Genomic DNA, 22,886 nt, shown 5'->3' with positions numbered 1-22,886 from the left:
CACACACACACACACACACACACACACACACACACACTGGAGAGCATGCTCCCCTGCATGACTGATATTATAGAAACAAGCAGTAAAGCAGTTCTGTTGTCAGAAGGGTAACGGTGTGTTTTCATGTGTGTGCTGCACAGCTACCAGGTTCGCTCACCCACCTTCTTCCAGAAGTGCAGAGATCAGTACTGGTACATCAGCCAGCTGGAGTCAGCCCAGAGCGGCTACATCCAGCAGATCAACAACCTCAAAGAGGTCCCGTGTGTTTTTTGTGCTTCTATAGTTTAGTTTTTAAACCTTCAAAGTGAGAACATCGGTCATTATACAACAACAATCATGTTGCTCACCCAAACGTTAAAAGAAAAAGTGTCTATGTATTTATTTAAAATGTATCTAATCTTTGACTGCAGAGGTTGGCCATTGAGCTGTTTCGCCGTCAGACGTCGCGCAGCTCCTCGCCCCCCGAGATGAGGCTCACCGCAGGCCCCACAGCCTCCGAAAGAGACCCTCGCTCTGTGAAGAGCGACGACGACATCCAGACCACGTTGGCTAACGCTAAAAAAGGCGAAGAAGAAGAGAAGACGCAGCACGATGACTCAAATGTAAGAATGAAAGCAGTCACCAAAGGGGGGGGAAAAAAGGAGACGTTTTCTCGTAATTGCATAACAATATCTTTAAAAAATTCTCTTCTTTTTATATCATGACGACCACATCCAGGTCTTAAAATTATGATGTAACCTTTCCAATGTTTTATCCTGAATGCAATGCTCTTCTGTAACTTAATTGAAACTACTGGCTGTCATTCGGATCGGTCCCAGTGTTTACATTTAGTGCAGTGGGATGTTCATACAGTTGCGTAAACAAAGTCCAATTGGTTGCAGCTAGGGCTGGGTGATATATATCATCCAAATGATATAAAAATATCTATTGTATATACTTATCAATATTCTTTCTATTGCAATGGCAAAAAAGTAATGTTTGATGTTCCTATCAGCTAGCACTCGTGTTTTTTGGGCCTTAATTGGACCAGACCCTCATCCTGTGGATTTTACTCAGAACATCCCTATCTCTGTATGTTTGGGACATTTAAATGTTCTTCTGTTAGAAATATGCAATAAGCAATATGTCTACCATTTTAGTCCCGCTTTGCCAGACCTTCCTTCACAGCTCTGCGGAGGAGGGTCTGGCTAGTCCGCACAGTATTGCAGCATGAGAGAAAAACGTGCTCTGGTTTATTGGCATTTCTTTAAACCAATCACAAATGTCCTTTCGCACTAAGCACCAGGAAAATCCATGGTGCCTTGAAAAAATAGCCTTCGGAAGGAACATGTTTTTGTAGAAGGCGTACGTTCAAAAGTTGTTTTATTCGTGCAACAGAAAACTCAGATTGGACAGATAGTCTAGCTAGCTGTCTGGATTTACCCTGCAGAGATCTGAGGACCAGGTAACCATAGTCCTCAGAAATGCACCAGAGCTTTTAAAATTCCCAACACAAACAAGGTGCCGACACCCGGCTTAAAAGATTGAAATCCGGCAGAATTTTCGATGGCAACAGAGCAATCCCGGAAGTGGAACGCTGTAGATATAGACTACTCTACCATAAGACCACAAGCTTAGCGTGATCATGGCGTCGCTGTGTTGTTCAGGAGCTGTCCGATGGGGACTTGGAGGTGGACTGTCTGACTGAAGAGGAGGTGAACCCGCTGGATGGCAGCAGCACCTCGGGGAGCTCCACGGCCACCAGCAACACCGAGGAGAACGACATAGATGAGGAGACCATGTGAGTAGACTTTCTCCTGTTCTCTTAATGTGATGTACTGTCGAAATTCCAGTTACACAAAGAGGGTAATTTTTTTTACCTGCCTACCTGTAATAAAAGTTATTATTTTCATAATTACTGAATGCACCACTATTTGTTTGTGTATATTTGCACAGGTCAGGAGAGAATGATGTAGACTTCATTGGGAACCTGGAGGCTGAAGAAGGAGAGCTTCCTGATGACTTGGCGGGAGCAACCGGTATAATTCATACCACATTTATAAATATATAATTTATTATAAATGTAAATCCTGCAATTATTTCTTCTGTTTTGTAGCTCAGAAGAGATCATTCTCTCTGTTTGTTAGCAGATACTTCATCTCAAAAACAGCAGAATTCAGCTTGGTGGAAAGTTTGGCTTCCACATGTGCATAACTTCAAAAGCCTGTGTGGCATAAATTGGCATAAATAGTTATTTGCCCATTTCCTTGAGGCACAGACAAACTTTGAACGTCAGCATGCAGCCCAAGATGTATGACCACATTGCGTCTACACATTTGTCTCTGCAGACACTCCATGTGGCCATTTAGTGACAGAGCTTCACATTTTGGCTCATAAATCTTAAAAAGTGATTGCGTGACAACAGAGTAATGTCATGGATTTAATAACTTGAAGATAAATCTATTAGTATTTTTTTTTTTTTCATTCATTCAATCATTTGGTACGTAACATATTTGATATTTCCCCCCCATTTTATTGATTGTAAAACTCCCACTGCACTGCAGTCCTCCAGTCACTCCCACTGTTGGCCTGAAGAGGCTGTGCACTCCATGAGACACCTGCCAGCGACACAAAGCCTTCTGTACAGTTGGTGCTCAAACCAACCAGTATGACTTACCAGGGCAGGAGTCAGCATGACATCAACCAATAATGATTTGTAATTAACTTTCTGTGCTTAGCTGATGTTTGGAGTAACTAAAATGTCTGGTTTCTGGTGAACTGCTTTAACAGCAGTAGAGCTGCCGTTTATTTGATCCGCTGATTAAAATAAGAAGATCAGTCTATCACAGTTTCCCAGAGCCGGAAGTGATTCTTTTGAAGTTGCAAAAGCCAAAGAAAAGCAACAAACGTTTGTGAAGCTGTAACCATCAAATATTTAATGTCCCGCCTCAAATAAAAGCCTTGCTGTCTCTTCAGTTGAGGTAAATAAAAGCCTCTGCCACTATTTGACATTTTACGGAACCAGATCTATTTTTGTTGTTTGGCAGCTGTACAAGCAGAACATAGTGATAAGATAGTGGGCCTCAGAGCAGCTCCTCCAGTGTGTTTGACTGTTGGTGTTGAAAAAGGCTGAAGAAGATGACTCATTGTTGGTGCACTGTATCCGCTTGCAGCATCTTGTGTGTGTGTGTGTGTGTGTGTGTGTGGTGTGTGTGTGTGTGTTGTGTGTGTGTGTGTGTGTGTGTGTGTGTGTGTGTGTGTGTGTGTGTGTGTGTGTGTGTGTGTGTGTGTGTGTGTGTGTGTGTGTGTGTGGGTGTGTGTGTGTGTGTGTGTGTGTGTGTGTGTGTGTGTGTGTGTGTGTGTGTGTGTGGTGTGTGTGTGTGTGTGTGTGTGTGTGTGTGTGTGTGTGTGTTGTGTGTGTGTTTGTGTGTGTGTGTTAAAGTCGGCTCAGCAAAACGTTGCTGCACATTCTTAAGGTCCCACGATTTTGGGATTTTGTTTTATAATCAAGTTTGTTGCTGTTAAACCAATGAAGTTTAGCCTTGTATTATCATGTCACGTTTTCTCTGAAAATTAATATTTACTGAGATTGAGCTGGAACCCAGCCAATCAAAGAGAATCCCTTCTGTTTTACTGATCATTAGAAAGCATGTGTGCTCAAATAACGGGTGGAGAAAAGATAACAAAGGTTTATTATGTATTATACAAGTCACACGATTTGCAATAGTCAGGTCTGGGTGGAACATTTTCAAGGTATGCAAAGCAGGCGTAAAAGTAGCATCGATGAGAAGTAGCAAGAAAGAGTTGAATGAACCTTTTATTCTACAGAAACCTCCATGACATCAGCCATGGAGTGATTGCGCCACAAAGTTATCAAAATATCTAATAAAACCTCAGTATTCTAGTAGTCAGTCTTCCAGACTCAAAACGAATATGTTAATTTTTTATTAACTATTGAAGCCGTAGATGGGTTGGTTGATCTCTTGATTTACACAAGAGGTCTGATACATCTTACTTTAATCCCTTCTGTCTTAAACCAGAGCATCACCTTATCTGATCCTTGCACCATGTGGTCATTAAGTAATGTACCAAAAGACATAATTCCTTTTGCCATGGATTATTACAAGCTATAACTATGAAGAAGAAGAGTACAACCAGGAGTGAACCAAATACACTCCATCTTCTGCAGGTGGATCCAGCTCCATTTCCTTGTGTGCCTTACATCGCAGTGCTGCTGCCCCTTGCGGTGCCAGTAGTAGCGGAGCTGCGGCTGTTGGTGCTGTTGGTCAGGGCAGCAACAGCCTGCTGGATATCGACCCGGTCATTCTGATCCAGCTGCTGGATCTAAAGGAGCGCAACAGCGTGGAGTCTCTGTGGGGCCTCCAGCCTCGGCCCCCCGTATCTCTGCTGCACAGCCAAGGTCTGTAAACACACACACACACTCTGCTCTCAAATAACAACAAATCATTCCAGCTAAACTGTTTATCAATACTCAAACTTGCAGGGGTCCCTCCAAAACAAATGGAAAAGGCATCAGGAAAACAAATGCATTTTTCAGTTAATTTCTCTCTGGTGATGGAGACCATCTACCCATATTAGTCATGTGTTATGCCCGTGTAGAGGTGGCATTAAATTAAATCAATCTCCCCAAAACTCAAGCAGCCACAGAAAGAGTTGAATATAAAGACTTCTGGGTGGATTATTCTGTCTCAATAAACAAAAGACATGTAACAAGGGTGGTAGCAATCAAAAGAAACCAAACCAATTACAAAAACTTGCCTCCCTGAACAATATTAAAGGTGCCCTGTGTCTGTCTGAGCAATGTTTTGTGTTGTTTTGTTTGTGTCTCAATGCAAGAGTTGTGCAACTTGTTGAACTAAAGAAGTGTGTTTTTAAAGGAACTTCACTCAAACTAAGTGTGTTCATGTTATAGGGATCATAGCTGGGTGGCAGCATGGTTTGGTAGTTAGAAAAAACATTTAGTAACCAAATACTGACATATTGGATTCTTGATTTTATGACATTTGATATTGAGATTGTCTTGAGACGTGAATAAAGGAGAGATTAAAGTGTCGGCAGGTCTTCAGTTCTTTATTAAAGATGTATTGTCTTCAGCTGCTCTCATTTCTTTTCCAGCTCATCCTCACTCCAGGAAAGAACGAGAGCGGCGGCCTCAGGTGGTGCGACGATCGGCTCCAGACTCGGGGGTCCTGATCCGCCTCAAGGCTCAGATGGCAGAGGTCCGCAGCAAGATGTCTGACGTCAAGAGTCAAGTGCTGGAGGCTCGCGGGACTGGAGAGCCCAGGCCTGGCCTATCAGGGGGCTTCAGTGTGGAGGAAGTACCCTCTCATCATGCTGATTCAGATTTGTCAGCTTGTCGTAAGCCCAGTGAGCTGGAGCTGCTGGGGCGGGCAGCGGCAGCTCGGTCCAGGCCCTGCCGCCCTGGTGAGGAATGCTACACTGCTGATAATAACGTTAAGCTTCTATAAAGCTTCAGTGCTTAGAGTGTTCCAGTGTTACTTCATAAGCACAAGCTAAAAATCCTCTCATTATCCAGCTACACCCAGCTTTCAGGTAGCCTCTATGATTCTCATGATTTTTCTATTTGAAGAAGAGAGTGCTTGTTTTGAGTTTCAAAAAATACCAGGAAATAGCAAGTGTGGAAAAACTATGCAACTTCAACTTTTACCTTTTCACAGAATTTCATCTGTAAAATTTGAGTTAATAACATGAGATCCATCAGCCTCCAGAGATATCACATCTCCGGTCTGTGTTTGAATGTACTGTAGCGAGAAAAGGAGAGCTAGATACACTGCACAGTGTGTATGCAACCCACTACTACTACTAAATGTGTCCCATAGATCTCAAGAGCTCACACTCAACACTGCAAACAGTATCAACAAATACTGTAACTAAAATACTAAACAGTCCCACATGTATTATAAAAGGAGTTCATCTGCAGACTATAGCTAAAAATAATAATTTTGAATGATCTTAAAGACTATGCTCCTTTTTCTTTTAAAATCTCTTTAGAAAAATAAATGATTCTCTTTTTGTCAACAGCACGATTGTGCGTCACTAAAATTCAAATTTACCACAAAAGCCGTGTGCTGTACTATTGCAACTTAAATAAGGTCATTGGTGGATCTTCTGTTCCAATATGATGAGGTTTATTTACAGTGAAAGCGTAATTGAAGGTCAGTATTTGTTGCTTCTCTTGGATCTCATGTTATGAACTCCAACAAACCTCCAGTTTTCATAATACACACATTCTTTAGACGAGTCTAAAGATGACCAGGCTCACAGGACTCATGCAAGCAGAGTCAATATCTAACAAGTTATTCTACAGTTATATGGGGTCAGTCGATCTGAGGTAATTGCATATTTTTCTCTATTTGTTCTGTGTGTAGCCAGGAAATCTCTGTCTCCGGTCCTGGACAGCAGCAGCTCTCTGGTGGTGAAGAGGAGGAGTCCAGAGGCGATAGAGAAGGACCTGAGGGGGGGCGACGTGGCCACAGAGCTCAGCCTGCATCTTAAAGACGGGCTGGGAGGTGCAGAGGGTCAGTTGAGTGAGTGAGTGAGTGTGTGAGTGTTCATTTTAACAACAAATGTTTAAAAAATGACCAGATAAACAGAATAAGATAAACTCCTGGGTTAAATAATTATTTAAAAAGCAATCATTGAAACTGGTAGGCAGGTATATAGAACAATAAGTTAATAACAGAATTTAATGCAAATGGAATACAAAACACCAGGTTATACAATTTTACAAACCTTCTCGTTCACTTTTCTCACGCCACCCACTCACGATATTTCATAAATAAATAATGCTTAGTTGCAGCAATAAAATGATCAGGGGCTCAGTCATTCCCACATCCTAAAACAGGTTTGTGGACCTACAGTATTACTCCAGCTAGACTTGATAGATCTCACCGATACATGAGCCAACACACCTCCACCCACACAGCCCCTTACATGTTTTTAAAGTGCCCATATTATGCAAAAAAAAATCACATTTTCTGGGATTTGGGGTGTTATCTTTTGTCTCTGGTACTTCCACACGCATACACAAAAAAACATGCATGCTGTTTTGAGTGAGATCCTGTTTCTGAATGTCCTCTGCCTTCAGTCTCCAGGTGAGCTGTTTAAAATCTGCACGGCTTTCTACGTCACTAGCCGAGATGGGGTGGTTAACCGTAGCATTCTAGCTCGTTCTCAATGGCAAAACACTGCTACAACACACACTAGTTCACTATAATCTCCAAAAGAACTACTTCCATGTCCCTGTTCTGCAGGTAATCCACAAGTGCCCCTCGTTTAGAAGTCTCCCAGCTAATCCTGCCTTGGACTGACTAAAGTTGGAGAAAGTTATCTAGCTGATGGGATCTTACCGAGCTACTGAGCATGTGTGACTCCCAACATAGATAGTATAGAAGTGAGATGTCTCACTCTGGAGCTAAAACAGAGACCTAAACACACAGGGTGAAAACAGGATCTGCAGCAATGTGCAGTACAACAAAAATATGGTGTTTTTTGAAAATTAAACTATGTAAACCTATTCTGGTACAACCTCAAAATACAACTATGAATCTGAAAATAAACATAAAATGGGCGCTTTAATGCAGACCTGTTTTCGGTCTCAACACCCACTTCGGTTTGCCTGGATGAAAACCAAAACGAGACCGATGTTTTCCCGCTGTGTTGCTCTGCTCCAGGTGTGCTGAAGGCAGACGCCACCCAGGGCCCCCTTGTGTCTCTCGGCAGCTCCTCGTCAGAGCAGCAGGCTTCAACCTCCAAGCAGCAGTATTCGGTGGAGCAGCAGCTGTACGCGGCCTCGGGGTCCAGGGACGACATCTTCTCCCTGGGAGGGCCGAGCTACATGACTGCCAGCAAGAACTGTGGCAGTAGGAGCCTGGGGTGTGTCTCAGGGACTAATCACACACAGGAATAATGTAGTCTGAGTCTTTATCTCGTCTTTATCTTCCTGCCCTGCTTCTCATAAACTCTCTTCAATGTCTCTCCTCCTGCAGGCCAGCCATGTTGCCGTGTGAACCTGAAAGCTCAGGAAACTCCCATCATTCCCTGCTGGAGGGACCGTCTGCACAGCCACAGTCAAATCAAGGTCTGTTTAACCTCTAACTGCCACCCTCAGGAGTTTTCTGTTTGTTTAGCATGCGCAGCAATCATAAAAAGGTAGCCAGTTAGCTTAGCATTCAGATAAGAAACGGGGGAACCGCTAGCCTGGCTCTGTCCCGCACAAACAAAATCAACTTCGCAGCACCTCTAAAGCTCTCTAAATTACGTGTTATATCTTATTTGTTTATTACTTTCAAAAACTGAAGTGTTGCAAAGAAACTCCCGCACACTGCCTAACTTCCAAAAAATAATACATTTATTAGTAGTCAACGCTTTGGTACTAGACCACCATTGGTATCATCCTGAGAAGCCATGTTTTGTAGGAAGTGACTGTTTTCCTGCACCAATCAATAACTTTCACATGAAAAAAGGCATAGATACATAACATTCAGTCATTTTTTTTTTACAACTTTTGACCTACTCTCTCTGACACACCTCTCTCACAAATAGATGTGCAAGAAAATAGTCAGGCACAAGCTAAGCTAACCGGCTAACCAGCTGCTGGCTAAGGCCTTTATGTCAAATAGACAGACATACGATTGGTATTGACCTTTCACAAGAATTCTTAAAAAAGTATCTTGTTTAATGAATGTTTGAACATGTCTGTAGATCAGTCGCCGTCTGTCCTGGTGGCAGCAACAAGCAGCGACAGTGACTCTGAGGACGAGGCTCTGCAGAGCAACAACTCTCGCTATGACAACCAGACTCCTCCCTGCACAGGTACACACGCACGCACGCACACACGCACACACACACACAAATATTAACAGTCAAAGCTTCTTTTCACTGTGGAAGTTTTGAGATGTCTTACATTAAATGAGATATTTGTCAGACCTGGTTGTGCTGTGAGACAGCTGATTTAAGGCTTCTGTGTCTAAATGAAAGACAAAAATCCCAAATGAGAGAGCGGTGCGAGTGGAATGAAACCATTTTTATGTATGCCATGAAAAGGGAGATTTCCACCCAAATTAAGAGCAAATGTTAACAAATTTCCAGAAAGTAGGCAACTACTTTTATGCGGAAATTAGGAGGTGGTCCATCGAGATGAACAGTAGGCGCTGCAAATTTTCGGGTCAGCTGCATAAAAAAAATACTGCAGAGAAAGAAGACCCAACAAGATGATGTAATTAAAAGAGCAAACGGATGGAGCGGGATGGAACATTTGTTTGTGAGCTTTCTCCCATTATTCATGAAATGTTCTCCTCTGATGTTTTCAGCTCTTCAGTCATCATTTATTCACTAAGCCTGTCTTTGTCACACTCGGTCGCATTTTGCTTTTCTCAATACACTTTCCCACCTCTGTGTAGAATTAAAACGTTTTTGCAATATTTTGCCTTAAAAAAAAAAAAATAACTCCGTCTTTTACACTTAGATTATTTTATGCGCAGGAGGATTTAAAACTCAATTTGCTGATAGATGCTAAAACTTTTCGTCTGTGTCACCGTTCCCCCGGCAGCACCAACGACGTCTTTATCTTTCACATCATCCCTCTTTCGTTTCGCCATGTTCACACTTTGCGGAGCGCTCTGTGCTCCTATTGGTCAGTCACAGACGTCGGTTGTCGTCTACTAAGTCCCACTGCACGAGATAAAAGGATGGATTGACGCAGCCCACGGGCATTGTCGTCTATGATCCGAGCTGACAGCCTGGGGGGGGCTATAATCAGGCTGATAGTCTGTCTTTTCACGTCTTTAACTTAATCAGGTATGTGTTTTCGTGCAAAAGAAGCTTAACATAAAAACCTAATGAGAGCTGAATATTTAATGACTGCAGTGTTATACATTAAATGTCTTCATTTGGGTGTTCATGGGGCGGCCTCAGGCTCACCCAGTAGGAGAGTCCTGCAGCGGCCCGGGTTGGAGTCCGACCTGCGGTCCTCTGCTGCGTGTTGTCCCCCCATCTCTCTCCCCCTTTCATGTCCATCCACTGTCACTAATAAAGGGAAAAGCCCCAAAAAATAATCTTAAAAAAACAAAAAACAGTTGGGTGTTCATTTACATTTGGTTATAAATGTAGTTCAAGTAATTTGCAGCACACAAACTTGAAAAAAAAAAAAAAGGTGAACATCAGGCGCTGTTTACGTGTCTCGTTTGCATCAACCACCTCACAATATGTGGACGTAAATTATTTGTTTTGTTCACATGAGTTATTCCTCCTCTTCCTTCTTCCAGGAGAGCAGCTTCTGTCTGACGACATGAGTCTGCCTGCTGACAGGTGATTCCCTCTGAAACACTGCTTTACCCTCAGCAGCCACACGGCGACGCACTAACGGCCCGGAGACGGCACACACGCTTCATGTTGCACCCATCTGTAGAGTAGAGACTGCTTGTAATGCATGAAGACGACGCAACGACTCACCTGCTTGTCCAGAAATGGAAACATTACTTTTGGTGTCCTGAACAATAATGACAGCCAGTATTTTCAGGTGACCACATCATATCAATATTAGTAATATTGTGGGAATACAGTGAAACTGCCCCTTTTTTTATTATTTATAAGAGAACCAACATTTCACCTCCTTTTAACATTGGATTTTCACCGTATCTCTTGACCTTGCGTTTTATTATATTTCTAATAAGGGACGTGCGTTCTGTCCGTCCTTTCATGGACTGTTCAGTAAATACTTCAGAGGAAAACATGCGACCATAGCCGTTGGTGCGATGATTAATCTCGGTTGGTTTTTATTTTACACACCTGAATGATTACATTTTACCTGAGCTGCAGGGCCTTTAGTCACTTTAACTAACTTTAATCTGCACAAATCTGCACACCCTCTCAGTGTATGAATGCTTTTGTGAATCAAGTCCAGGGCATATTTGCAGGAGTCTGGGCAGAAGCTCTATATAATCTGCAGCCTGTCGATAGGAGCTCGGTGTTTTATAACGGCTGGCTGTTGATGTTACGTTCAGTCTGTCTGGGCTTTAGTCTCCACACCTACTCGTCTCCATTCACCCGTGTCCTGGCACCACCCATCTTCTCTCTTAATAACTACAACAGCAGCCACCATATCTGTCTTTATGTGACATTTGAAAAGGTTAAAGGATCACCGACTCCCACGGATTACAGAAGTGCTGCTACCTGGATGTCTGTGGGCTGAAACTCTGAAGCATGCTCAACCACGTCCGAGCAGGTGTTTTAGGTTCGACATCTGCCTCGGACATCACTGGCAAAACATTATGACACACTTCGTACTCGGTAGAATTAGAATAAGTAACCTGTTTAGAAGGACGGCGTTGGATTACTGTTGCAAGTACCTGCTACATTCTTCCTGGCAAGAGATGTTTCTGGTTTTAATCGTTTAATTCTTCCTTCCTGTGAACACCACAGACAGATCTCTCCAAACTTGGACAAATAAGACCAAACCTGTCTGCAGTTAAATACCGCAAGAAATAAAAGAGAATTCTTTTTTTTTCTTTGTAATTTTGGGTGAACAGACTTCATGTTGAAACTGCGCTGCATTGAAGAGCTTGACAGCAGTGGTTTAAAATCAGTGTGATTATGTAACATGTGCTTTGTGCTGCACTCATGGCTCACAGCTTCACTTCATTTATTCATATATATATATATATATATATATATATATATATATATATATATATATATTATAGATCTTATTCTATATATATTCTCACCTGAATACTCCCGAGAAAACACTCTGCTTATTTAGTTTAGGTACAACATACTGGGAAGTTAAAACTCTTTCTGCACTTTGTCAGACTGTGAACCTTTCCCTCTTCATTGAGCCCCATCTTATTATTTGGAAGGTCACTTAATCTTTGGGTGATAGAATAGAATCTATTATCGTACAGTCATGAGTTTATGTTGTAAATATCTTACGGTGTGTTCAGACGTGGAGCTTGCTGAAGGTGCATGTCTTTATCTGCTGGACTGAAGGAAGACTGAAGTAAAGTCAACCTGAACTCATCGGCTGGAGAGCAGTTGATGTTTGGGATGTGTCACCTCTCCAGTCCGTGTGCTTGTTTCTGTTTCTCTACATGTTCATGATGGAGGATCTCACCAGTTATTAACCTTTTCTCTTATTTGTGCTTTGTGTGTCAAATGCTGCTGTTTTTTTTTTTTTTTTTTTTTGTTTCTTTTGAATGTTCCCAGAATGCATTGCATTATTCGACGTGTACATTCCCTTAGTGTATAATAAATAAAGTGTTTTACGAACCTGGAAGTGACCACATTCTCGTGTCCTCTGTCTCAGTGTTCAAATGTAGAATTAGGATTTGTACATAAAGATTAGAGGCTAATTGTTATTTATAATTGTATCCGTGTAACCTGCTTTTCTCTTCCAAAGAAGCGTGTCTTGCCCCGTTAGCAGCGGTGGGAAGTAACTAAGTACATCCCCTTAAATACTGGACTACTTCATGGTACTTTTAATTGAGTATTTCCATTTTATGCTACTTTACAATTCTACTCCAATACATCTCTGAGGTAAATATTGTAATTTTTACTGCACTGCATGTTTGAGATATTTAGTTACTTTTCAATTAACAAAATATGAATCAGCTATTTATGTTGTATTATTATAGATTACCAGCGGTATATAAAGTAATTAAAATGAGCTCCCACCTTTACCAGCTGCAACATTAAAGGTGCCCTGCCACACAAAACTGTTTTTACTTCCATTTTTGAAATATTTCAGGTCCATATGAGTTTCTTTTATGTTGTGAATGTGAAGATGAACTTCTACCTCCTGTCAGCTCTAGAGACTGGAGAGAAATAAGAGGAGAAATCAGGCCAATCACCACAGCTGGTCAGTCTCATGTCATTTTGCCTGAGCTCATTAATATTCATGAGCTGGGTAAAGGATGCTGATAGCCAGGCTCTCATTGGCTAGCTGTTAGCCAATCAGAGTTAAGTAGCTTAGCTCATTGAATATTATTGACAACTGGAACAAATGGAGCGGAGTCTTCCTGCAGGCTTTCTGGAAACCAGGTAACCACGGTAACAAAGGCATTTTCTCCTCAAAAAATGTTAGAGCCCATGGTAGAACTTCAGACATTCCCACAAAGTAATGAAATACATGTTGCAGGGCACCTTTAAAGTGATGAACACATTAATGCATCAATCATTTTATAATCCAATTTTTTATATATTCTGTATATGAAGTAATTTTACTTTTAGTAGTTAAAGTATATTTTTGATGCTGATACTAATTTTGAATGCAGGACTTTTAGTGTTAATAATCATTTGTTTAATAAAATATTGGGGAATAAATCCTGACCTTTCTACTCATTTTAGCTCTCTCCAAACGGCCACTGTCTCTGGCTGCAGTGGAACACCTTTTGGTCGCTGGGTCGTCGTCTGATGCTTCAACATCGACCAGTTAAATCAACAGGTGGCAGGCGCTTTCAGGGCCTTTGGGCCTTTACTTTGACATATTTCTACACTGTGGTATTAGTACTTATGCAAATGATCTGAATACTTCCTCCACTGCTGTCCTCAAGTCTCAGGGGAGCTGGATGTCCCGTTGGCTGATGAGACTGAATACATTAAACAAAACCCTGACAACTGAAGAAGCGACGGTAAATATCATCCCACAGCGGTTCTAGTCCAGCTGCTCCTGCTCCTCGGAGAAAGAACCCTCACTTCTTCCTTCTCTCTGAATTTTATCATCCTGTTTTTTTTTTTCTTTCTCCAAAAGCCCAAACTAATGGAACGGGGAGAATAAAGCCAGAATACGAGTGGGGTGAAATGATGATTGATGAGTCTTTTTATAGAAAGAATGTAGAGGACCGCTCACCTCTTGGTGAAGCTGTTATGTAACAGCAGACAGGCCTGGTCCACATGCTCTTCCTGCATCACAGCCTCCTCCCTCCGGCTCCTGGCTGCCGTTTCTCTCCGCTACATCAGTTTGTTTGTTCAGGTTTCTTTTTGTGCAGACACAGACGGCGCTGTCTGGCGAGTCTCACGACGTTTTAGGCTGCAAGAAATCCAAAGATGGAGCATCTGTGATGTCACCAACAGCTGTTTGAATGTTAGTATCTTCTGCCTCATTCCCACTGCATCCGTCCGCTCGACTCCCTTTAGATACCAGGTCGACAGCGCTGGAGTAAATGTACTTTTGTCGTTAAATGGAGATCACACAATCACAACTCTTCAGGAAAGAAAAGGCATCAGTCAAGAGGAATTGTTCTAGTCTTTATATACATGATAATTAGTCACCAGTTACAGTACACATATTTTATATACTACAGGAACACATAATACAGGTACTCAACGTGTGTTTTACTGTGTTTTTTTTAACCTAACCTGCATGTTGAAGAAGAGCCAATCATAGGGTTTGTCTTCAAGCTTGGAGGACCAGAAGAAGGGACCAGTCACAGCTCTCAGTGATGTTATTTATCCCCCCCGCCCCCTCGTTAGCCATGTTGGCACACAGTGAGAGAACAAAGTGCAACAGTCCAAAATGTCAAATGTACCCAAACTGCTGAGGAATGTCTCCTTTATCACGGGAAGAAGAAAACTTCACATTCATTTTTCCGCTAACATGAAGATCTTTTTTGAATTTTGAACTGTAAAACTAGCCAGCAGCAGACTTGTTACAGGGCCAGGGCTTTGATAAGTGGACCTTACAACAGGCAGCATAGTATGACTCACAATCCTATTCTCTAAGGAGGGGGGGGGGCTTTTCTGCTCTGTGACTTTTAAGTTGCTGCTGACAGAACCTTTTTGTTGCATCCTAAAGCAGAAGACAAACCCTCAGAGAGCCTTCTAATGCGACGGCATTATTGCTTACAGAGAAAAAAAAGAAAAAGCTATTTTTTTGTGTGTGTGTGTGTACATAGACACACAGTGCAGATTCATGGAGGGGCCCTCTATAGCTAAGACAGTGATTATGGGAGAGCTGCCTTCATCATCCGACTCGGAGGAACCTCTTTAATGCAAGCAGAGCGAGAGTGAGGGAGGAAGTGTGGGTTTCTCGGGTTTAGAGAGAGGATTCACCACAGGGAGTTTGATGTTTTTATTGCTCATATAGTGACAACTTCTGGCGGTTTGCAATATGATGAGTCACGCTGTACAACTGGTTCACAGGTAAAGGTTTTGGTGAATGTAAAACATGGATCCTTGTCACTGTACCTCCAGAGCGCAAAGAATTATTCACATTAACACTGAACACCTGCTGTGAAACTACTATCAGTGAATCACAGGGGACAGAAAACTACTTTGCAGCTGCTCTGAGGTGTGGACACAAGTACATGCTTCAACTTCCCAGTCAAGTATCTTGTTATAATGACAAGGCATCTCACAGCAAGAGGAATATAAATCGTTTTGAGAGAAGTTTTGTAAAGAGTACCCAAAAGCCCTAAAGCTATTTTTAAAAGATGTCGTTTGGTCCACCTCTTCGGTCCCAACTGGAATATGTCGACAGCTACTGGATGGATTGCCACGCCAGTCGTGTTCCTCAGAGGATGAATCCCAATGACTTTCCTTAGAGCCACCATGAAGTTGACATTTGTGGGTTTAAATAAAATTACATGAAATTTTGGCACCAAAATTTAGACCTCCTTTTGCAACCCCGTGAGTCTCCCCCTGCTGGAATTCAGATAGAAAGCAGGTTTAAGGCGTCAAACCGGACGCTTTGTCCATTAATATACAGAATGTGTGGTTATTAAACTTGGGATAATAGGGTCCTTGTAAATGTGGTTAGTCCTTCTCCTTGATTAAGACTCCTGATGTCATTATAACAAGATCCTGAGACTAATTCTTTAACTGTGACAGCTCTGCTTCTCTAGAGTTAACTGCCCTGAGTGATCCATGTAAAAGATCTAATCTGTTATCTGAAAGTGAAACTCCATTTTACTCCAAACACAGCAGCTCAGCTCACTCACGGCCCTCGTCTCTAATCGACGCCATGCTTATCCTCCAACACCTGCAGAGTTGCAATTAAAACCTACAAACTACAATTTGACTGGCAAGATGTTTTTCTTTTTCTTTTTAAGCCAGATACTGATAAAAAATGTTAAAGTCAAAGCTGCATATTGGAGATACAGTATTTTAAGCCGATAATATCTTAATGTATGTTTCAGCCAGATTTTTTTTACTATTCATATAGAAGTAAGAAAGGGTGAAACAGAAGCCAGGCCACAATAGAACACTACACCTCTTCCAGTGAAAGACGGACTGGTTCAACACCTCTTTAAATATTTTGGCAGCTCTTGAAGGCAGCGGCAGTGTTTATAGACTCAGCCCCTCTCCGGCTGTTCAACAACATCACGTCCTCACCCCCCCCTCAGCCTGGTGCTGGGACATTTGAGATCCAGATCCAACATCTGACCCAACCGTCGGGCCTCGTGGATTAAAACTGCTGATTTACAAGACAGAATTATTATATTTACATTCCTCCAGCACTCGCTCATAATATACATACACACCCGTGCCTAAGTGAATTGAAACGACTGCAATTTCCATCGTTTTCTTCTTCCGGTATCGACTGACGATTCTAGAGACTGCAGTGATACTTCCACCAGAGGGATCCAGTGGCTTCAGTTTGTTGAGGGGTCTCGGCAGTCCATTCCTCATTGACAGGATGCCTTTTGGGAAGACAAACCTCCCCCCAAAAAAACACCAACTCACATCGACACACTTCACTGAGTCTCTGAGGACATTCTGAGACACATGAGGAACATTCTGCTCCGCCGATGCGCTTCACGGGTCGGTCCACAGGACGGTTTAAAGGCGAGTGAGCCTCTATCTACCAGTAAGACTGAAAGGGGGGGGGGAGATGGCCCCTTAAACCAGTACCTGTTTGTCTGGTGAACCACATGTTTTTGATACCACACCTTTTGTGTGTGAACGGGCAGGAAATGGGAGGCACGGTCTACAGAACCTGGCCGTCTCTAGTCATGTTCCCATCAACATATTTATAACATATTTGGAAGTATGTAGTAGAAAGTGTTGATGGAAACGGAAACATTCGGGGAAAAAAAAGTGGTTTTTTGCCTTTTTTGAAAAAGAGACTGCGCAAAATGGGAGTTAGAAACCGCTTTGCCGAATAAGTTGTGACGTAGCGAACATGTAACTCACGTGACTATGGTCCCGGTATCCATGGGATGGGGGGAGGATCGGGGAATGGGTCCCATCCAGTGCGCTGTACAGTTGTGGCACAAGGTGCGTGGTGGCGTTGCAGTGCACTACTGCCTGTGCCTCAGACACGTCAGGTTTTCCTGTGTTCTGCACAGGTGGCCAACTTGTGCAATGCTACACCTCTCTCCATTTAGCTAAAGAACTTCGCTTCTAAACCCTTTGATCTAGCACGCCGGTTTGCATTCTACAGCCCTGCGTAACGTCAACTTGTGACGAAACTACGCTTTGCCTAGTCTAGTTTGTTCGCTCTAAACCAGTTGATGGAAATGCTTCTAATTCACATTTTCTTTTCTTTTCTTGACATTTTAAAAGTTTGCCTAAATTTTGCTTCTCAATTAGATGGAAACATGATAACTAACGTCCTGACGTTTGGAAATTCACTGCATCAGCTAAAGAATTGGGGAATGAGGATGTTGGGAATTTTTGTCCAAAATGACTGTTCAGTAAACCCCGCCCCCTAAACAGCGATTGCCCAATCATAGCTTACATAGCAACTGTAATTAGCCGGCAGGTCTGTCAAACTTTGAATATCTCCACAAACTATATATAACGACCTTTGTGTTGCCAACTGTCTCGCTTGATTTAGCACCTTATCAGACCATCTTAGCGACTGAATTGCTAATAAGCGACTAGTGATAAATCTATCAACTTCAGACCATCAAGAGATAAAGCAAGGTCTATTGTTATTCCTTCCTGTGCATGCTGCTTGTAGTAATCCACGTCCACGGCTCTTCTGCCAACAACGCAAATCTCTCTCCCTTCGACTGTGAGCAGCAGACAGTTATCCAACACAGCCACTTGGCTCTATAAAAAAAATGATACGCAACTTTTGGAGCTAGTGCTAGCTACTTTCATTGGGAAAGAGTTGGCAATATTGCTTTTGAGTTGTTTATTTTTTCCAAATCTAAAACTTAGAAGATATGAGTGTAAGGAATGTTTGTCATCTCTAACGTAAATGTTAGCAGTTCCGGCTAACTAGCTTAGTATCACTAATGTAACGTTATATCCAAAGCGAAGCAAAATATTATTCGCTGACTACAATATTGTGCGCAGTTACAGGTTATTTTCAAAAATGCCCCCTTCAGGACTTCTACCATGAAGTATTTACCCTCTGGTACTGGATGCTGCTATATCTCAGTGTAACGTTAGCAGCCCTGCTCTGATTTGTGGAGGTTTACACTCCAGTAACCCCAGCTAACGTTGTAGCTTTAGCCTCCGTCTTTTACCATTGTGTCATGTACAGTATGTAGCTGACAGGGCATATATAAAGGTACTTTTACAGGGTACAGGGGATAATGAGTTTCCTGGGTATCATGCTAATTAGCTAGATAAAATATAGCTAAATAAAAAATATGTTGGCGACTAAAGAGGGAGGAGTTTAGAGAACAGTCACTTGCTCCCACAGCAAATTAAATATTTAGCAGTAAGAGGGAATCAAATCATATTAAGTACTTTGAAAGTGACAATCAGGGTTTATGATTTCAAAGTTTTCCTAGCAAGTGTAGTATAGCTAGTTTATAACTGGGTATGGTTGCTATTATTATTATTATTATTATTATATTATTATATAAATCAGTATTGTTTGATGATCACATTTGTTAATTATGATTATGAATTAGCATTAAAGAGGCACTCTGCCAAATTTGCTGTTAGATATGTGAAACCAATGAATGTGGATGGGGAAACTGGCTTTTATGTCTCAGCCAGGTTTTACACACGAGTGCAGTCTGATAAAAGGAGTTTGAACATTAATGCTAACATAACAGAAGCGAAGCAGCACTGTCAGCAGCGTGTTAGACAGCGGGGGGGGGATCCAATCATAATAGGCGCCGTGGGGGCACGGGAGCCGGCCTCGGTGGTTTACTCTGACGATGGAGGACTATCTTGGATGTTTACTGCTGTTAACACCACAACTTTATTTTCAGATTGAAACCTGCTCTCTTAAGTGCAGATTATCTTTTTTGAATTGACTATGAATCTTAAAGGACATTTTGGGAAAATATTATTATTTGCTTTCTTGATGAGACGTTTGATACCACTCTCGTGTCTGTATGCTAAAAGTGAAGCTAGTATACTGCCAGCAGCCGCTTAGCTGGTGTTAGCCTGGCTCTGTCCAAAGGTGACAAAATCCACCTATCAGCATCGTTCAAGCTCGCTAACTAGCATGCTATATGTTGTTTGTTCATACACAAACAGAAATGTAATACCACAAATTGTTGGCAGATTTTTTTGTACTTCAAGCTAGTGGTTTACGGTTTTCCCTTGCTATAAGTCTTTAGGTGAATGGCTCTTAATGGGAACATATATCCTGCTAAAAACATTTATGTTTACCTTTGGACAGAGCCAAACTAGCTGTCCCCGCTGCTTCCAGTCTGTATGCTAAGCTAAGCTAATCAGCTATAGAGTGCTATCAATCTTCTCAGCTAACTCTTGATAAGAAAGTGAATAAACCTATTTCCAAAAAGTGTTAAATTATTCCTTTAAAGTGGCACAGTATCATTATACGACCTGATTCATAGCCAGAATTGTCCTCGATGATTAATTACTAACACATGAATTCAGTAATTAGAGAATATGTGTGTAAAGTCGGCTTTAGTAACACATATGAAAGGCACGTGTTCTGCAGCTTTCAGCTATCCAGGCCCAACATTAAAATGGTTTGCACTGCTGGAAAATACTTCTATTAAGTGTTTTTTTGTGTAAAAGTAACGACACTTGGTTACTTTGCAACAGCTATGTGGCCCAACAACAACAACAACTACAGTATGACAAAAATATATTTTGAAATACCCCTCCATTTTCAAAAACATTATCTCAGGAGTATATCCCCATCTGGAATACTCGACTACATGTAGCATTTATTCGGGTAATTGAGTGCTAATCTTTAATAATCTGGTTTTAAGTGCTTTTATCTGTAGACAAACTGTAGCTGGATAATGGCTGGGTCATTGACTGTATGGCGAAGCGGAAAGAACAGCATGTGCCTTAAGTCTCAGAAACCAGGAGCAACAATTGTCCCGGCCTCCACTATGAGCTTTAGTCATCTGCCACCGAAGGATTGCTGAGGTAAGCTTCGCCATTAGAGTTTAATGTAATGCTCGGTCGCTCGACAGCTGTCTCAAGACAAAAGGAATGCGTCACCTCACACTGTGTCGAAAGGAATGTGACATTAAATAGGAGGAAAGACAAATTATTAACACAAAAGTATTTTGTTGTACTTTTGGTTTAGGGTTGTTTTTTAAGGTTTTTTTTGGCCCTTTAGTTCCAGTTGAAGGGAAATCTTGATGCTACAATGATATTTTAGAATATTTTTTTTCCCAAATATGTGGGAAAAGACTAAAGATACATACGATTGAAGACTTAAGATGTGTGTATATATATATATATATATATAATGTGTGTGTGTGTATATTGTCAGTAAGTAACGAGAAATTAAAGTATAGAATGCCGATCCTGTTTGAGTTCATCACAAACCGTTTTTAACTTCATTTGTATTTAGTTTGTAGTTTTTTATTATTATTATTTTGTTTTTATATTGTTATCTCCTGTTTTTAACTTTCTATTTTTAGTCATTGTTGCACAGCACCTTGTAACCCTGGTTTTAAAAGGTGCTTTATAAATAAACTACTGAATAAATTACTTACGTCCTTACTTTTCTTCCTGTTCAAAACCATCATCATCATCATCACTTCTGTCTAAAGACGTTGCTGAGAGTGTTGAGCAACAACGCATATAAATTTATCGTTAATGTGTGTTCAGACTAAATGCGACAGAACTTTTGCTTCTCTTATCACTAAAGAGCTGTCATGGTCCATTACAGACTCAGCTACCTTACAACACGCAGATTTAATTTAAGATTTAGCTGGACCTCCATTCTTTCTGTTATTTCCACTGCCAACAGTAAACTCTTTCATACAAGATTGCTTTCACATTCAGTCTGAACACATCTTATGAACCTGCATTTCGAGCTCTGGCTTCATTCTCACTGGTCACAATGGAGAGGATGCAGTTTACGGCTTCACCTACAGAATTAAGGAGCAGGGCTTGTGTTTAGTGGGCCGGCTTACGTTTGGAAACATTTCGGCTTAGGACAGAGAGCACCACTCCGACAAACAGTCAATAATCACGTTACGTCTGCAGGAGCCACAACTACCTACTATCAAAGAAAGATGTGTTGTTGAAGGCAGAGGTGTGTGGGTGTGGAGTGTGGGCCAAGACTGAATAAATGAAGGAGATGGTTTGGTTTGGGTCATCTCTTTAGATGTTGGCATCGTGGGGCAGGTGAGGAAGCGCCACTCCAAGCCTCTGGTCGGAGTGGCGCTGCATGTGTGGCAGCAAGTGGCCGGATGGTAAAAGGCCTAGCAGCTCTTTGGATGCGCCTGGCCTCCTCCGGCCCCACCGGCGACTACCATGACCGAGCCTGCGGCTTTGCCTCGCTGCCTGGCCTAACAGCATGGATGTCTGGGGCCACAGTGGGTCTGTGAAGCTGGAGATGCTGGCCTCCTGAAAGGGGATACAGGACCTGCGCCTCAGCGGGCGTTTTTCTCTGTAGTTGTAGGAGGCTGTGAAAAGGTCGGGGCTAAAGTCGGGGCAGGTCTGCCTTGAGACCCCGGTCAAGAAGATGCGGCCCTCCATGGACGGCCCCAGCAGGCTGAGGCTAGTTCTGTCCGTCAACGAGTCTGTTCGGTCTTCGTAGCTGAGGTCAGCGGGGGCCGAGCACTGCTGCAAGGGCCAGCCTCCACGACCCTTCCCCCCCATGTCCGCAGTGCTGCCTCCCTCCCTACCATCACGCTCTGCCCTGACTGCCTCACTATCCTCATCCTCCTCTTCCTGCTCCTGCTCCTCCTCCTCCACATCCGCTACCTCCTCCTCCCCCACCTCTCCCTCCGCCACGCCCTCCTCCTCGTCCTCTGTGCCGGTGGGTGGTGGGCAGCGCGGGTCCCTCAGGAAGACCACTATGACAGTGATATTATCACTAGAGCCAGCATCGCGGGCCGAGGCCACCAGCTTGTGTGCTACCATGGTGGTGTCTCCAGAGTTCTCCTCCAGGTGGTCGCTGACCACCCGCACCGCCTCATCTGGAACCACTGTGTCCCAGAATCCATCACAGGCCAGAATCAGGTAGTCTTCTGAACCGTCCAATGGAAAGACGTCATGGTCTGCATCCCCACAGATGTAGGGCTTGTGCTCTGAGTCACCTGTCAACACAGGTAACAGTTATTCTGTTAGGGTCTGCTCACCGGCAGTCAGCTGGTAGATTCTCTAGTTTCAGCAAACAAAGTGAAAACAAATATCACAGTCTAGTGAATGAGTATGTATGTTGTGGGGTATATTGAGTATCGATAGTTCACCTATTGCTCTGGATACAGACAGACTGCCGTTAACCCTCCATGTGCCAAACCAGATCACACAGCCCCCCAGAGCCTCAATCCTCAGCTTCTCATCCTGGAGACACACACAAAGCACAGAGTAAGTATGTTAAATGTCATTTTAGGTTATAATTTAAAATGCAATACAACATCTGTGCAAAGGCCTGTAGGGAAATCTGTAAGTACACTTTTGTTCCAAAGTTTGGCATCAGCTGTTATATTAATGTCTTCCTTCTTTCAGTCAATATAACCTTTTATCAAATAAAAATGATTAATTCACACATTAAATCTTCTCTTTACATTTTA

The 22,886-nt window shown here is 42.4% G+C and overlaps 2 protein-coding genes across 5 annotated transcripts in view; one reads left to right on the top strand and one right to left on the bottom strand.

The window, feature by feature from the left end:
* Nucleotides 1-12,251, top strand: part of trim37 (tripartite motif containing 37) — a 25,300-nt gene extending 13,049 nt beyond the window's left edge. Inside the window, exons 15-25 of one of the 3 annotated variants that reach the window (XM_032534671.1) lie at nucleotides 141-255; nucleotides 411-602; nucleotides 1,647-1,780; nucleotides 1,936-2,018; nucleotides 4,169-4,399; nucleotides 5,116-5,424; nucleotides 6,390-6,539; nucleotides 7,695-7,896; nucleotides 8,010-8,101; nucleotides 8,725-8,835; nucleotides 11,955-12,250. In XM_032534671.1, the coding sequence (XP_032390562.1) occupies nucleotides 141-255; nucleotides 411-602; nucleotides 1,647-1,780; nucleotides 1,936-2,018; nucleotides 4,169-4,399; nucleotides 5,116-5,424; nucleotides 6,390-6,539; nucleotides 7,695-7,896; nucleotides 8,010-8,101; nucleotides 8,725-8,835; nucleotides 11,955-12,007 (1,672 nt within the window). In that variant the 3' untranslated portion in view covers nucleotides 12,008-12,250. Of the gene's footprint in view, nucleotides 1-140; nucleotides 256-410; nucleotides 603-1,646; nucleotides 1,781-1,935; nucleotides 2,019-4,168; nucleotides 4,400-5,115; nucleotides 5,425-6,389; nucleotides 6,540-7,694; nucleotides 7,897-8,009; nucleotides 8,102-8,724; nucleotides 8,836-10,286; nucleotides 11,513-11,954 lie in introns of those variants that run through there. The other 2 variants (XM_032534672.1, XM_032534673.1) reach the window with 2 other exon arrangements.
* Nucleotides 11,806-22,886, bottom strand: part of ppm1e (protein phosphatase, Mg2+/Mn2+ dependent, 1E) — a 41,670-nt gene continuing 30,589 nt past the window's right edge. The window contains exons 6-8 of one of the 2 annotated variants that reach the window (XR_004334818.1): nucleotides 22,563-22,656; nucleotides 21,104-22,409; nucleotides 11,806-11,817 (exon numbers count right to left, since the gene is read on the bottom strand). Coding sequence is in view for 1 of the 2 variants with exons in the window: in XM_032534676.1 (XP_032390567.1) it covers nucleotides 21,469-22,409; nucleotides 22,563-22,656 (1,035 nt within the window). In the remaining variant the exon portion in view is untranslated. Of the gene's footprint in view, nucleotides 11,818-14,252; nucleotides 22,410-22,562; nucleotides 22,657-22,886 lie in introns of those variants that run through there. The other variant, XM_032534676.1, reaches the window with a different exon arrangement.

The sequence above is a fragment of the Etheostoma spectabile genome, chromosome 13 (genome assembly GCF_008692095.1).
Source record: "Etheostoma spectabile isolate EspeVRDwgs_2016 chromosome 13, UIUC_Espe_1.0, whole genome shotgun sequence".
Classification (NCBI taxonomy): domain Eukaryota; kingdom Metazoa; phylum Chordata; class Actinopteri; order Perciformes; family Percidae; genus Etheostoma; species Etheostoma spectabile.
The sequence above is the reverse complement of the archived record's forward strand: the minus strand, read 5'-3'. Positions and strand labels throughout refer to the sequence as shown.